Here is a 16,937-nt window from a genome sequence, read left to right as displayed (position 1 = left end):
CCTTCCCAGAAGAGTGGAGGCTGTTGTAGCAGCAATGTTCCAACATCTAGTGGAAAGCCTTCCCAGAAGAGTGGAGGCTGTTATAGCAGCAATGTCCCAACATCTCGTGGAAAGCCTTCCCAGAAGAGTGGAGGCTGTTATAGCAGCAATGTTCCAACATCTAGTGGAAAGTCTTCCCAGAAGTTATAGCAGCAAAGGGGGGGACCAACTCCATATTAATGATTTTGGAATGAGATGTTTGACGAGCAGGTGTCCACATACGTTTGATCATTGTAGTGTGTATATATATTGAGAGAGAGAGAGGCTTGTATTACTCACAGTAGTAGTATTGAAGCGGTTAATATAAGCCGTGATGACTCCACATCTACTGCCGGTGAACAGCTGACAACCGTCAGACACCCAGGCACACGCTGTTACCTACAGAGAGAACACAGTATTCTTCATACAGTAGGTGATGTACTAAATAAAAGTACAAAGGAGATGTGGGGTCTCCTATTGCCCTGTCATTAGAGTCTCCTATTGCCCTGTCATTAGAGTCCTGCCTGTCATTAGAGTCTCCTATTGCCCTGTCATTAGAGTCTCCTATTGCCCTGTCATTAGAGTCTCCTATTGCCCTGTCATTAGAGTCTCCTATTGCCCTGTCATTAGAGTCTCCTATTGCCCTGTCATTAGAGTCTCCTATTGCCCTGTCATTAGAGTCTCAAGGAGTTGTGGAGTCTCCTATCTGGGCCACGGCTCCTGGTCTTAATCTTTAGTCAACTATATAAAACTACCTTCAGGGTTTAGTGATATTAAAGGTACCTTAGTTTAGAGCACCATATGACGTGATATTAAAGACTAGGTACGGTAGTACCTACACCTACCTGGTGTAGTGGAGAGCACTGTATGAAGTTGATGGGCGGTTCACTCTGTTTGCTCTTTAGCCTCAGCATGTTGTCAGCATAGCCCCAACTCAAGATGGCAGACCACTGGATATCTGTACTGTGCATGCTCCTCACACCTGGACACACAGAGGAGAGGGTCAGTGCTCCTCACACCTGGACACACAGAGGAGAGGGTCAGTGCTCCTCACACCTGGAGATACAGAGGAGAGGGTCAGTGCTCCTCACACCTGGACACACAGAGGAGAGGGTCAATGCTCCTCACACCTGGAGATACAGAGGAGAGGGTCAGTGCTCCTCACACCTGGAGATACAGAGGAGAGGGTCAGTGCTCCTCACACCTGGACACACAGAGGAGAGGGTCAGTGCTCCTCACACCTGGAGATACAGAGGAGAGGGTCAGTGCTCCTCACACCTGGACACACAGAGGAGAGGGTCAGTGCTCCTCACACCTGGAGATACAGAGGAGAGGGTCAGTGCTCCTCACACCTGGACACACAGAGGAGAGGGTCAGTGCTCCTCACACCTGGAGATAGAGGAGAGGGTCAGTGCTCCTCACACCTGGACACACAGAGGAGAGGGTCAGTGCTCCTCACACCTGGAGATACAGAGGAGAGGGTCAGTGCTCCTCACACCTGGACACACAGAGGAGAGGGTCAGTGCTCCTCACACCTGGAGATACAGAGGAGAGGGTCAGTGCTCCTCACACCTGGACACACAGAGGAGAGGGTCAGTGCTCCTCACACCTGGAGATAGAGGAGAGGGTCAGTGCTCCTCACACCTGGACACACAGAGGAGAGGGTCAGTGCTCCTCACACCTGGAGATACAGAGGAGAGGGTCAGCGCTCCTCACACCTAGACACACAGAGGAGAGGGTCAGTGCTCCTCACACCTACACACACAGAGGAGAGGGTCAGTGCTCCTCACACCTGGAGATACAGAGGAGAGGGTCAGTGCTCCTCACACCTGGAGATACACAGAGGAGAGGGTCAGTGCTCCTCACACCTGGAGATACACAGAGGAGAGGGTCAGTGCTCCTCACACCTGGAGATACACAGAGGAGAGGGTCAGTGCTCCACACACCTGGAGATACAGAGGAGAGGGTCAGTGCTCCTCACACCTGGAGATACAGAGGAGAGGGTCAGTGCTCCTCACACCTGGAGATACAGAGGAGAGGGTCAGTGCTCCTTACACCTGGAGATACACAGAGGAGAGGGTCAGCGGTCCTCACACCTGGAGATACAGAGGAGAGGGTCAGCGCTCCTCACACCTGGAGAGACAGAGGGGAGGGTCAGTGCTCCTCACACCTGGAGATACAGAGGAGAGGGTCAGTGCTCCTCACACCTAGACACACAGAGGAGAGGGTCAGTGCTCCTCACACCTGGAGATACAGAGGAGAGGGTCAGTGCTCCTCACATACAGGGTCAGCTCACTTGTTTTCTTTAAAGCAGATTAGATTAATTTCCACAACATCAAAAGATGTGTTACTGTATATATTTATGTCAGGAAAGAATTTCTTCTCGTTTACCATCCCAAATAAAATGGAATCTTTATTTCTCATATAAATTAAAAAGCAGGTCGCTAGGTGTAGGCCAGGCCATAATCAAATAGGTAAACTGGGACTAAAGAGTTAATCAGGGTGAATTTTCCACAAATAGACAGGTATTTACCTTTCCATGGTAGCAAGACCTCATCTATTTTTGCTAACTTTCTATTAAATGTATTGGAGTGAGATCATTTCTTTCTTTTGGGATTTGTATACCGAGTATGTCCCCATCCCTGTCAAACCATTTATTGGTAAACTACACGGTATTGTAAAATGTTGTATTATTTAGTAATCCAATACGTAATATAGTACACTGATCATAATTTGGTTTTAATCCAGAGAGGTTAGAAAAAGTATCTAGATCCTCTGAGGCTGTGGATCCAAGTTGTGGATTTAAAAGAAAACATGAATCATCAGCGTACAATGACACCTTTGTTTTTAAGCCTCGGATTTCTAACCCTTTGATATTATTGTTTGATCTAATTTTAACAGCTAACATTTCGATGGCAATAATAAATAGATATGCCGATAGTGGACAACCTTGTTTTACTCCTCTTGACAATTTAAAACTTTGAGATGTAGCCATTATTTACTATTTTACACCTAGGGTTACTATACATAATTTTAACCCATTTTATAAGAGATTCCCCAAAATGTAAATATTCCAAGCATTTATATATAAATTCCAGTCGTACTTTATCAAAAGCCTTTTCAAATTTTGGCTATGAATACCAGGGCTGGTTTCCCAGATTGTTCATAGTGTTCTATTGTTTCCAGGACTTGTCATATATTATCTCTAATTTATTGTCCATGTAAAAAACCTGTCTGATTAGGATGAATAATATCCGGCAATACCCTTTTAATTCTATGCGCTAAGCATTTAGCTAGAACTTTTTTATTTGCAACACTGAAGTGTAAAGGGCCTCCAATGTTTTAAATGGACTGGATTTTCAGATTTACTTCTTGGATCCTGTTTCAGAAATAATTAAATCAAACCTTTTCGTTGAGTATCTGATAATCTACCATTTATATAAGAGTGGTTAAAACATGCTAATAATGGTCCTCTGAGTACATAAAAAAAAATGTTTGATATACCTCCACTGGTATGCCATCCAGGCCTGGAGTTTTCCCAGCCTTAAAGGCTTTAATTGCATCTAGAAGTCCCTTCTCTGTAATTAGGTCTTTACATCAGTGAAGGTCTGTATGGCTGTTAATTTTACGCTATTAGTAGGAAGAAAAAAAATCCTTACAATTAACTTTGTTTAGTGGAGATGGAGATGACAAATGAAAACGTATTCTTAAAGTACTTTGCTTCCTCGTTCAAAAATTGTTTGGTGAATCATGGATGACTCCGTCATTGGCATCAAGTTTCAGTACATTTTTTGGGGTAGCATTTCTATGTTGAAGATTAGAAAATGATTTGGTGCATTGTACCCCATATTCCATACGGTTCACTTTATTGTTTATAATAAATTACACTTGATCTTTCTTGAATCTCCTTTCAACTACATTGCTTTTGTTTTGGAGCTGAATTGCCTCCAAAAGGCACATTTAAAAGTGTCCCCCTACAATAAAGGGATTATAAATTATTCTGTCCTGGTTAAAAACAAGTTGCCATCCAATAGGCTTTGATTATATTTCCAGTATCCTCGCCTTCGCAAAAATTCTGAAAGAGTAATGTATAGACCAATTATTAAATGCTGTTTGTTTGTGTATGTAGGGCAGACAACTGACTAATTGTATTACAAGCTTGTAATATTGGGTTGCATGAGCTTGTGTCCTCCCCCAGCTATGCATTATTTAACATGTGTTTAGGGGGTTTGTCACAATATAAATATCAATTGAACTACTTTGGCAGTGATTTTTTTTTTTTTACACAACCATCAAATACATAACTGGGAGACATTAGTGATGTGAAAACACATGCTTTGTTTTGTCCTACCTCGGGTAAGGGTATCTCAAAACTGTAGAGTCCTTGCCACTAGCCCATTAGGAAATGTATACTTTTCTGGTATACTGTAATGTGTCACATTGTTCCTAGTATAATGTACTGTAATGTGTCACCTTGTTCCTAGTATAATATAATGTGTCACCTTGTTCCTAGTATAATATATTGTAATGTGTCACCTTGTTCCTAGTATACTATACTGAAATGTGTCACATTGTTCCTAGTTTAATATACTGTAATGTGTCACCTTGTTCCTAGTATAATATAATGTGTCACCTTGTTCCTAGTATAATATAATGTGTCACCTTGTTCCTAGTATAATGTACTGTCACCTTGTTCCTAGTATAATGTACTGTGTCACCTTGTTCCTAGTATAATATACTGTAATGTGTCACCTTGTTCCTAGTATAATGTACTGTAATGTGTCACCTTGTTCCTAGTATAATATACTGTGTCACCTTGTTCCTAGTATAATATACTGTGTCACCTTCTTCCTAGTATAATATAATGTAATGTCACCTTGTTCCTTGCTGTAGATCATCATGAGACAGAAGTTGCGTGACAGTCCACAGATGGCTCTGGTCGGGAGGGCCAGTAGAGATCCGAACCTTTCTCCATGGGGCTGGCTGAAACACACTACAGGATCTGGAGAGCTGGGGGACCCCACATACTCACCCCACTTCAGGCCCTTGATCCAGGACAGGGGACTCTGTGGAGGAGGAAGAGAGAGAGAGAAGGATGATTATTCAACAACACTGCATAGCCCACCCAGACAGACCCATATCATTTAATTTCAATTAAATCTTCATGTTGTAAAGACCACTTAGCAACAGCTGTTTTTCCAGGGAGACTACGTTACACTTCTCCATTTATTTTTTTTAACCTTTATTTAACCTTTAACTAGGCAAGTCAGTTAACAACAAATTATTATTTTACAATGATGGCCTACCGGGGAACAGTGAGTTAAACTGCCTTGTTCAGGGGCAGAACGACAGATTTTTAACCTTGTCAGCTCTGGGATTCGATCCAGCAACCTTTCGATTACTGGCCCAACACTAGGCTACCTTTGACCTTTAAACCTACCGGGTAAACTATATCTTTGACCTGTTCCCTGGTCTCTCTGAAGGCCAGCTGCACCAGGAGACCCATGGCAGCAGGAAGCTCTCCCTCCATAATGAGTCTGGGTCCGGCTCTGCTGATGTGGGATGCAGAGAACAGCTGTCTGGGCGTCTGTCCATAGGTCTTGATCATGGTTTCCAACGCACGCCGCTGCACCGGGTCCTCCACTGACGACACGTCCATACCGAAATATGTCTACGGACGAGGGGAGAAGAATCTAATTGACCAACTTGTCAAACAGTTAAAATACAAGCTAATGTCTCTTCTTTATCCAAGGTCATGCTCATTAGGGAACACACGAAAACGTTCTGCAACGGTAAACCAAAACCCAATGTTCATTTTTTTGTCCAAATCCAGTCCCTCTCTGTTCCAGTCTGTTCCCTTCCGTTTGGTGGAATATATATGGCCCAGGTAATAAACTCACAGCTGGGTGGAATACATTGATTGCACGTACAGCTGCCTTGCCCTTCTGTTCCAACCCAAACACCAGGTCAACAATATATACAACTGGCATAGTGTATATAAGTTACTCACAGCTGGGTGGAATACGTTGATGGCATGTACAGCTGCCTTGCCCTTCTGTTTCAACCCAAACACCAGGTCAATCCACTGACAGAGGGTCTGAGAGACCTGGTCTGACTCCAGGGCCTGGCGGTGGATCAGGATGAAGAGGCGAGGGTCGTTTCGCGCCCAGGGTGGCAGGTTGACGTGGTTCACACGCTCACTGTTTTGACGCACACCAAAGTCAAAACCTGGAGGACGACAGAGATGCATTGGAAAGAGGAAAGGAGGTCTACTGTAAAACATTTCTTACTGGTAATATGGGAGTCTACAGTAAAACATTTCTTACTGGTAATATGGTCGTCTACAGTAAAACATTTCTTACTGGTAATATGGTCGTCTACAGTAAAACATTTCTTACTGGTAATATGGTCGTCTACAGTAAAACATTTCTTACTGGTAATATGGTCGTCTACAGTAAAACATTTCTTACTGGTAATATGGGCGTCTACAGTAAAACATTTCTTACTGGTAATATGGGCGTCTACAGTAAAACATTTCTTACTGGTAATATGGGAGTCTACAGTAAAACATTTCTTACTGGTAATATGGTCGTCTACAGTAAAACATTTCTTACTGGTAATATGGTCGTCTACAGTAAAACATTTCTTACTGGTAATATGGGCGTCTACAGTAAAACATTTCTTACTGGTAATATGGGCGTCTACAGTAAAACATTTCTTACTGGTAATATGGGAGTCTACAGTAAAACATTTCTTACTGGTAATATGGTCGTCTACAGTAAAACATTTCTTACTGGTAATATGGGCGTCTACTATAAAACATTTTTTACTGGTAATATGGTCGTCTACTGTAAAACATTTCTTACTGGTAATATGGTCGTCTACAGTAAAACATTTCTTACTGGTAATATGGGCGTCTACTGTAAAACATTTCTTACTGGTAATATGGGTGTCTACTGTAAAACATGTCTTACTGGTAATATGGTTGTCTACTGTAAAACATTTCTTACTGGTAATATGGTCGTCTACAGTAAAACATTTCTTACTGGTAATATGGGCATCTACTGTAAAACATTTCTTACTGGTAATATGGGCATCTACAGTAAAACATTTCTTACTGGTAATATGTGGCCAACCGGCTCGATTCAAGCTTGCTTCTACACCTGCATTGCTTCTACACCTGCATTGCTTGCTGTTTGGGGTTTTAGGCTGGGTTTCTGTATAGCACTTTGTGACATCAGATGATGTAAGAAGGGCTTTATAAATACATTTGATTGATTGATTCGGTATTATGTAGCAAAATTTGAAATTGTGTTTTTACATTATATAAAAGTAGAGACTCCGAACTAGAAAATGGTCTATCATACACTACAGTTGAGGAACAATGGGAAAGTAATTCTGCTTTGAAAGTTGATGAACTTGTAACCCCACTTTTAAGAAAAATTACACTTAAATGTTTTGGTAAACCTACTGGAGAGCTCTTCTTTGTCTACACCCATTCAGCATCGTTCACAGCCTCTTAAGCTTTAGCTTGTCCTTGTTAATGCAGACAGAGAAGAGCTTCAACTTCCTAATCATAGCCTCAATTTTGTCCCGCACATTGAATATAGTTGCGGAGTCCCTGTAATCCTAGATTCAGATCATTCAGGCGAGAAAAAGTTGCCTGGTGAAAACGAGTATGCATACCCCAGTTTGGGAATACCTGCACGAAACAACCAAAGATTATGGATCAAATCAAATCAAATGTAATTTGTCACATGTGCTGAATACAACAGGTGTAGACCCTAACAGTGAAATGCTTACTTACAAGCACTTAACCAACAATGCAGTTCAAGAAATAGAGTTAAGAAAATATTTACTAAATAAACAAAAGTGAAAAAAAAATCTAAGAAATAAAAGTTACACAAGAAAAATACATAATAATGAGGCTATATACAGGGGATACCGTTACAGTGGCAATGTGCCGGGGGTATAGAATAGATGAGGTCATTTGTAAAGTGATTGAATGCAGTCTTATGGCTTGGGCATAGAAGCTGTTAAGGAGCCTTTTGTACCTCGACTTTGCGCTCCGGCACTGCTTGCCGTGCGGAAGCAGAGAGAACAGACTTTGACTTGGGTGACTGGAGCCTTTGACCATTTTTGGGTCTTCATCTGACACCGCCTAGTATATCCTGGATGGCAGGAAGCTTGGTTCCAGTAATGTACTGGGCCGTACGCACTACCCTCTGTAGCACCTTACAGATGGATGCCGAGCCGTTGCCATACCAGGCTGTGATGCAACCAGTCAGGATGCTCTCGATGGTGCAGCTGTAGAACTTTTTGAGTTGCCAAATCTTTTCAGTCTCCTGAGGGGGAAAAAGTGTTGTTGTGCCCTCTTCACAACTGCTGTGGTGTGTTTGGACCATGATAGTTCATTAGTGATGTGGACACCAAGGAACTTGAAACTCTCGATCCGCTCCACTTCAGCCTTATCGATGTTAATGGGGGCCTGTACGGCCCGCCTTTTCCTGTAGTCCACGATCAGCTCCTTTGTCTTGCTCACGTTGAGGTTGTTGTCCTGGCACCACACTGCCAGTTCTCTGACCTCCTCCCTATAGGCTGTCTCATCGTTGTCAGCGATCAGGCCTACCACTGTTGTGTCGTCAACAAACTTAATGATGGTGTTGGAGTCGTGCTTTGCCACGCAGTCGTGGGTGAACAGGTAGTACAGGAGGTGACTAAGCACTCACCCCTGAGGGGCTCCAGTGTTGAGGATCAGTGTGGCAGATGTGTTGTTGTCTACCCTTACCACCTGGTGGCAGCCCATCCGGCAAGTCCAGGATCCAGGTGCAGAGGGAGGTGTTTAGCCCAGGATCCTTAGCTTAGTGATGAGCTTTGTGGGCACTATGGTGCTGAACGCTGAGCTGTTGTCAATGAACAGCATTCTCACATAGGTGTTCCTTTTGTCCAGGTGGGAAAGGGCAGTGTGGAATGTGATTGAGATTGCGTCATCTGTGGATCTGTTGGGGCGGTATGCAAATTGGACTGGGTCTAGGTTTTCCGGCATGATGGAGTTGATGTGAGCCATGACCAGCCTTTCAAAGCACTTCATGGCTACAGACGTGAGTGCTACGGGTCGGTAATCATTTAGGCAGGTTACCTTAGTGTTTTCGGGCACAGGGACTATGGTGGTCTGTTTGAAACATGTAGGTATTACAGACTCGGTCAGGGAGAGGTTGAAAATGTCAGTGAAGACACTTGCCAGTTGGTCCACGCACGCTCTGAGTACACGTCCTGGTAATCTGTCTGGCCCCGCGACTTTGTGAATGTTGACCTGTTTAAAGGTCTTGCTCACATTGGCTATGGAGAGTGTGATCACACAGTCGTCCGGAACAGCTGGTGCTCTCATGCATGCTTCAGTGTTGCTTACCACGAAGCGAGCATAAAAAGGCATTAAGCCCGTCTGGTAGGCTTGCGTCACGGCAGCTCGTGGCTGGGTTTTTCTTTGTAGTCCGCAATAGTTTGCAAGCACCGCCACATCCGACGAGCGTTAGAGCCGGTGTAGTATGATTAAATCTTAGTCCTGTATTGACGCTTTGCCTGTTTGATGGTTCGTCTGTGGGCATAGCGGGATTTCTTCTAAACGTCCAGATTATTGTCCCACTCCTTGAAAGCAGCAGCTCTAGCCTTTAGCTCTGTGCGGACGTTGCCTGTAATCCATGGCTTCTGGTTGGGATATGTACGTACAGTCACTGTGGGAAATATGTCGTCGATGCATTTATTGATGAAAGCCGGTGACTGGTATACTCCCCAATGCCATTGGATGAATCCTGTAACATATTCTAGTCTGTGCTAGCAAAACAGTTCTGTAGCTTAGCATCCGCGTCATCTGACCACTTCTGTATTGAGCGAGTCACTGGTACTTCCTGCTTTAGTTTTTGCTTGTAAGCAGGTATCAGGAGGAAAGAATTATGGTGAGATTTGCCAAATGGAGGGCGAGGGAGAGCTTTATGCATCTCTGTGTGTGGAGTAAAGGTGGTCTAGAGTTTATTCCCCCTCTGGTTCCACATTTAACGTGCTGGTAGAAATGAGGTAAAACATATTTAAGTTTCCCTGCATTAAAAATCCCCGGCAACTAGGAGTACCGCTTCTGGATGAGTATTTTCTTGTTTGCTTATGGCCTGGCCTTATACAGCTCATTGAGAGCGGTCTTAGTGCCAGAATCGGTTTGTGGTGGTAAATAGACGGCTACAAATAATATAGATGAGAACTCTCTTGGTAGATAGTGTGGTCTACAGCTTATCATGAGATACTCTACCTCAGGCGAGCAATACCTCGAGACTTCTTTAATATTAGACATCGCGCACCAACTGTTATTGACAAAGACACACACCCCCTCGTCTGATGTAGCTGCTCTGTCCTGCCGACGCACGGGACACCCAGTCAGATCTATATTATTCATGTCGTTGTTTAGCCACGCGAGACGTGAAACATAAGATATTACAGTTTTTAATGTCCCGTTGATAGGATAGTCTTAATCATAGATTGTCCAGTTTGTTTTCCAATGATTGCACGTTGGCCAATAATACGGAGGGTAGTGGTGGTTTACCTACTCGTCGGCGAATTCATACAAGGCACCCCGCCCTCCACCCCATTTTCCTCTGTCTTTTCTTCACACAGATGACAGGGATTTTGGCCTTGTCTCAACAAAGCAGTATATTCTTCGCGTCGGACTCATTAAGAAAAAATCTTCATCCAGTTTGAGGTGAGTAATCGCTGTTCTGATGTCCAGAAGTTATTTTCGGTCATAAGAGACGGTAGCAGCAACATTATGTGAAAAAAAATAACAAAATAGCTAAGACCCCGTAAATGGCAGCCATCCCCTCCGGCACCATTATCCCATTGTCCTACCCTCTCGGTTGATGAGGAACTCTGGAAGGTATAGAGGAGTTATAGACAGGTATAGAGATGTGTGTTGTCTTTCCCTCACTGTTGAAGAGGAAATCAGGGAGGTAATATAACTCTGGTTAACACTCTTTGTGTTACAGAGGTGTGTGTGTGTGGTCTATTCTCCTACCCTCTCTGTTGACCAGGAACTCCGGGAGGTAAAAGAACTCCGGTATTAGTTCCTTGACGTCAGTCATGCTCTCGAACGAGGAGAGACGCCACGTTGTATTCATAGAGTGGAACGTCCGGTCAGGGATATCAAAGCTCTGGTCTGGAGAAAACACACACACACACACACACACACACACACACACACACACACACACACACACACACACACTAATTAAACCTGTGTTCTGATGATACAGGACCAATACAGTGTCTTTATCTTGGTGAATGAGCAGGCTTCCTTTCATTGCCTTGTGAACCACCGCTTCTGCATTCAATTACACTTCTATCAACAAAGATGAGAGGCTTCGGAGGAAGAGCATTAGAAAGACAAGAACAGAGGAAGAGTAACGGGACGAGAGGTAGAGAGGAAGAGAAATGGAAAAGGGGAGAAGAGGGGCGAGTCAGAGAGGAGCAGGACGAGAGGTAGAGAAATGGAAGGGGAGAAGAGGGGCGAGTCAGAGGGGGACAGAGAGAAGTTTGAGTGTGAAAAGGGGGAGAGAAAGCCTATCAGAGGAAGTCATTGATGCATGCCAACCATTGGATCAGATCAGTCTTAGATCAGGACGTGGTTCTCAGAACAAGGCGCTACAACAGCCTCAGGATCATGCTAATAACACAATACAGATAGCAGTGATCAGCCTCAGGGTCATGCTAATAACACAATACAGATGGCAGTGATCAGCCTCAGGATCATGCTAATAACACAATACAGATGGCAGTGATCAGCCTCAGGATCATGCTAATAACACAATACAGATGGCAGTGATCAGCCTCAGGATCATAATAACACAATACAGATGGCAGTGATCTTTTATATGCTGCTGAACGAAAATAGCTATTTTTAAAGAAGAGAGGGTTTCCGTCAGCTACATTAGAAGTACACATCTGTGTGGGTGTCTTACCCTGGTAGGCCAGGAACATCTTGGTGAATGGAGGCATGCGAACCAGGAAGTGTAGTACAGTGCCGGAGTTGGAGTAGTGAGATCCATAATGGTACGGCTGGACAGGAGGCATCGGGTCGTCATCATGTGCTCCTTTCCGATACTCCTCCTCCAGGTACTGGAAGAGGTAGAATCTCCAGTTTTATGCGACGTGTGTAACGAATACATTAGAAATACTGATCTCGTGTCCAAGGGAAGCAGTAACACAGGAAGGCTGTAGTGAGCTGTTTACCTTATAATTATCCACATAGCGATCCTCCTTCTCTTTAGACTGGACCGCTATGGGCTTGTTCAGGTTCCTGAAAACAGTCCAAAAAGGTCAAACTTCCTGTTCTCTGTTTTTCCTTTTGGTCTGTAGTACCAATTAACACGTCAGTTCGTTATAACACTGACCCTTAAGCTAACCGCGTTAGTACTGTAACTGACCTGTAGATGGAGGTGTCCCCCAGGTCCAGTGTCTCTGAGATGTAGTCCTTCAGTATGAAGGGGAAGACGGGGTACTGCATCAGGTCGTTGAAGCTTCGCCCAGAGTGTTTGTTGAGGTGTGTCAAGTACTCAAAGTTACTGATCTGCCCCGAGCCCCACAGGTGTGTTAATGCCGTGATGTTACCATACTCCAGGAGGTTGGGAAGGTCAGAGGTCAGGATGTTGTGGTACACGTCGTCACGGAACTACGGAAACAGGACATTTTTAAATCTAGTTATATTGCATGTGTAATACTTAAGCCATAACTTTTTAGCTAGCTGCAGCTCAGTATTGTGTTAATGTTATGCTAGCTGATACAATCACTTTCCACTAGTATTGCTACATGCTACAAAATGCTAGCCAGGAGATGATATACTGAACAAAAACATAAATGCAACAATTTAATTACATTTAGTGAGTTACAGTTCATAAAGAAATCAGTCAAAATAAATAAATTCATTAGGACCTAATCTATGGATTAGAACATGACTGGGAATACAGATATACAGTTGAAGTCGGAAGTTTACATACACCTTAGCCAAATACATTTAAACTCAGTTTTTCACAATTCCTGACATTTAATCCGAGTACAAATTCCCTGTTTCAGGTCAGTTAGGATCACCGTTTGTTTTAATAATGTGAAATGTCAGAATAATAGTAGAGAGAATTATTTATTTCAGCTTTTATTTCTTTCATCACATTCCCAGTGGGTCAGAAGTTTACATACACTCAATTAGTATTTGGTAGCATTGCCTTTAAATAGTTTAACTTGGGTCAAACATTTCTGGTAGCCTTCCACAAGCTTCCCACAATAAGTTGGGTGAATTTTGGCCCACTCCTCCTGACAGAGCTGGTGTAACGGAGTCAGGTTTGTAGGGCTCCTTGCTCGCATACACTTTTTCAGTTCTGCCCACAAATTTTCTATAGAATTGAAGTCAGGGCTTTGTGATGGCCACTCCAATACCTTGAATTTGTTGTCCTTAAGCCATTTTGCCACAACTTTGGAAGTATTGTCCATTTGAAAAACACATTTACGACCAAGCTTTAACTTTCTGACTGATGTCTTGAGATGTTGCTTCAATATATCCACATAATTTTCCTACCTCATGATGCCATCTATTTTGTGAAGTGCACCAGTCCCTCCTGCAGCAAAGCACCCCCACAACATGATGTTGCCACCCCCGTGCTTCACGGTTGGGATGGTGTTCTCCAGCTTGCAAGTCTCCACCTTTTTCCTCCAAACATAACAATGGTCATTATGGCCAAACAGTTCTATTTTTGTTTCATCAGACCAGTGGACATTTCTCCAAAAAGTACGATCTTTGTACCCATGTGCAGTTGCAAATCGTAGTCTGGCTTTTTTTATGGTGGTTTTGGAGCAGTGGCTTCTTCCTTGCTGAGCGGCCTTTCAGGTTATGTCAATATAGCACTCGTTTTACTGTGGATATAGATACTTTTGTACCCGTTTCCTCCAGCATCTTCACAATGTCCTTTGCTGTTTTTCTGGGATTGATTTTCACTTTTCGCACCAAAGTACATTAATCTCTAGGAGACAAAACACGTCTCCTTCCTGAGCGGTAGGACGGCTGCGTGGTCCCATGGTGTTTATACTTGTGTACTATTGTTTGTACAGATGAGCGTGGTACCTTCAGGTGTTTGAAATTGCTCCAAGGATGAACCAGACTTGTGGAGGTCTACAATTTTTGTCTGAGGTCTTGGCTAATTTATTTTGATTTTCCCATGATGTCAAGCAAAGAGGTACTGAGTTTGAAGGTAGGCCTTGAAATACATCCACAGGTACACCTCCAATTGACTCAAATGATGTCAATTAGCCTATCAGAATCTTCTAAAGCTATGACATCATTTTCTGGAATTTTCCAAGCTGTTTAAATGCACAGTCAACTTAGTGTATGTAAACTTCTGACCCACTGGAATTGTGATACAGTGAATTTGTAAGTGAAATAATCTGTCTGTAAACAATTGTTGGAAAAAGTACTTGTGTCATGCACAAAGTAGATGTCCTAACAGACTTGTCACAAAACTATAGTTTGTTAACAATACATTTGTGGAGTGGTTGAAAAACGTGTTTTAATGACTCCAACATAAGTGTATGTAAACTTCTGACTTCAAATGTAGATCTGTTGTTTGCAGATACCATAAAAATAAAAAAAGGGCCTCGGGATCTCGTCACGGTACTTTTATGCATTCAAATCGCCATCGGTAAAATGCAATTGTGTTCATTGTCTGTAGCTTATGCCTGCCCATACCATAACCCCACCACCACCATGGGGCACTCTGTTCACAACATTGACGTCAGCAAATCGCTCGCCCACACGACTTCATACACACGGTTGTGAGGCCGGTTCGACGTACTGCCAAATTCTCTAAAACGACGTTGGAGGAGGCTTATGGTAGAGAAATGAGCATTAAATTATCTGGCAACAGCTCTGGTGGACATTCCTGCAGTCAGCACGCCAATTGTATTCTACCTCAAAACTTGAGACATCTGTGGCATTGTTTTTTGTGACAAAACTGAAGATGTTAGAGTCGCCTTTTATTGTCCCCAGCACAAGGTGCCCCTGTGTAATGATCATGCTGTTTAATCAGCTTCTTGATATGCCACACCTGTCAGGTGGATGGATTATCTTGGCAAAGGAGAAATGCTCACTAACAGGGATGTAAACACATTTTTGCACAACATTTTAGAGAAATAAGCTTTTTGTACGTATGGAACATTTCTGGGATCTTTTATTTCAGCTCATGAAACATGGGACCAACACTTTACATGTTGCGTTTTATATTTTTGTTTAGTAAAAATAACTGTCTAAAGAACAAAGACAAATCTACAAAAGAGGGGGAGATGCTGAACTATTAACCCTGGTGTGGAAGGCTTGCAGGAGATCCTGTGCTCTTTAGGTTACCCTACCTTGGTGGTGTGGAAGGTTAGCAGGGGATCCTGTGCTCTTTAGTCACCCTACCTTGGTGGTGTGGAAGGTTAGCAGGGGATCCTGTGCTCTTCAGTCCACCCTACCTTGGTGGTGTGGAAGGTTAGCAGAGGATCCTGTGCTCTTTAGTTTACCCTTTCCTTGGTGGTGTGGAAGGTTAGCAGGGGATCCTGTGCTCTTTAGTTTACCCTACCTTGGTGGTGTGGAAGTTTAGCAGGGGATCCTGTGCTCTTTAGTCTACCCTACTTTGGTGGTGTGGAAGTTTAGCAGGAGATCCTGTGCTCTTTAGTCTACCCTACTTTGGTGGTGTGGAAGTTTAGCAGGAGATCCTGTGCTCTTTAGTTCTACCCTACCTTGGTGGTGTGGAAGATTAGCAAGAGATCCTGTGCTCTTTAGTTCCACCCTACCTTGGTGGTGTGGAAGGTTAGCAGGAGATCATGTGCTCTTTAGTTCTACCCTACCTTGGTGGTGTGGAAGGTTAGCAGGAGATCCTGTGCTCTTTAGTTCTACCCTACCTTGGTGGTGTGGAAGGCCAGCAGGAGAGTCCGTCCGTTGGTGAGGAAGATCTCCACAGCGTTGTCTCTGAGCTGCCACCACCTCTTATGGACCTCCTTTATCTCCTCATAGGTCCAGGAGAATGACGCTGCCTCCGTCTCTCCGTGGACACTCTGTCACAACACACACAGTGAGTAGCCAGACAACAACGTCTCTGTTCTAAAATGTGCAGGTGTAGAGAAAAGGGTTACCTGGTTATCATGGGCGTCAGCTGCGTTATCTTCCACAAAGTACATCCCAGACTTCCCTGTGAACGCAGAGGGTCGAAAGGTCACTGTGTGAGTAGAATACACACCAGTAAATAGAGCCTTAGGCAGCATCAACGGGACCTCGTCCAGAACAAACTCACTGGACAATAAAGCTAGAGGTGGTGGTGTGTGTGGAGGAGGTGGTGGTGGAGGTGGTGGTAGGTGTGGAGGAGGTGGTGGTGGAGGAGGTGGAGGAGATGGAAGGAGGTGGAGGAGGAGGTGGTGGTGTGTGTGGAGGAGGTGGTGGTTGAGGAGGTGGTGGTGTGTGTGGAGGAGGTGGTGGTGGAGGAGGAGGTGGACGATGTGGTGGTGGAGGTGGAGGTGGAGGATGTGGAGGTGTGTGTGGAGGAGGTGGAGGTGGTGGAGGTGTTTGTGGTCTCTTACCCAGCAGCAACTCTCCGGAGGTCTCTCTAGAGGGAGCAACACTGATGCAGCGTCTGGTGAATCTGATTGGTTCGCTGGTGGCCTTGTCTTTCACCGTGGAAGAGAAGGAGGAGTGGGTCTTATCCTCAAACAGGAAGGACAGTGGAGCCCGCGCTGCTGGGTCTGAAAGGAGAGACAGACAGAGTCAGACAAGGTCAGACAGAAAGACAGGATCAGACAGGGTCAGACAGACAGGATCAGACAGGGTCAGACAGACAGGGTCAGGCAGACAGGGACAGACAGAC

General features: G+C 44.1%; 1 protein-coding gene across 1 annotated transcript in view; it reads right to left on the bottom strand.

The window, feature by feature from the left end:
* Nucleotides 1-16,937, bottom strand: part of lyst (lysosomal trafficking regulator) — a 153,211-nt gene that overhangs the window by 12,133 nt on the left and 124,141 nt on the right. The window contains 12 exon segments of the mRNA XM_029701898.1: nucleotides 319-417; nucleotides 864-1,000; nucleotides 4,895-5,084; nucleotides 5,459-5,689; nucleotides 6,029-6,246; nucleotides 11,075-11,215; nucleotides 12,018-12,174; nucleotides 12,289-12,355; nucleotides 12,483-12,727; nucleotides 15,982-16,134; nucleotides 16,213-16,268; nucleotides 16,654-16,815. Coding sequence (XP_029557758.1) covers nucleotides 319-417; nucleotides 864-1,000; nucleotides 4,895-5,084; nucleotides 5,459-5,689; nucleotides 6,029-6,246; nucleotides 11,075-11,215; nucleotides 12,018-12,174; nucleotides 12,289-12,355; nucleotides 12,483-12,727; nucleotides 15,982-16,134; nucleotides 16,213-16,268; nucleotides 16,654-16,815 — 1,856 coding nt within the window.

The sequence above is a fragment of the Salmo trutta genome, chromosome 2 (genome assembly GCF_901001165.1).
Source record: "Salmo trutta chromosome 2, fSalTru1.1, whole genome shotgun sequence".
In the NCBI taxonomy this organism is placed as follows: domain Eukaryota; kingdom Metazoa; phylum Chordata; class Actinopteri; order Salmoniformes; family Salmonidae; genus Salmo; species Salmo trutta.
Note: the sequence above shows the minus strand (reverse complement) of the source record. Positions and strands in the feature narration are given on the sequence as shown.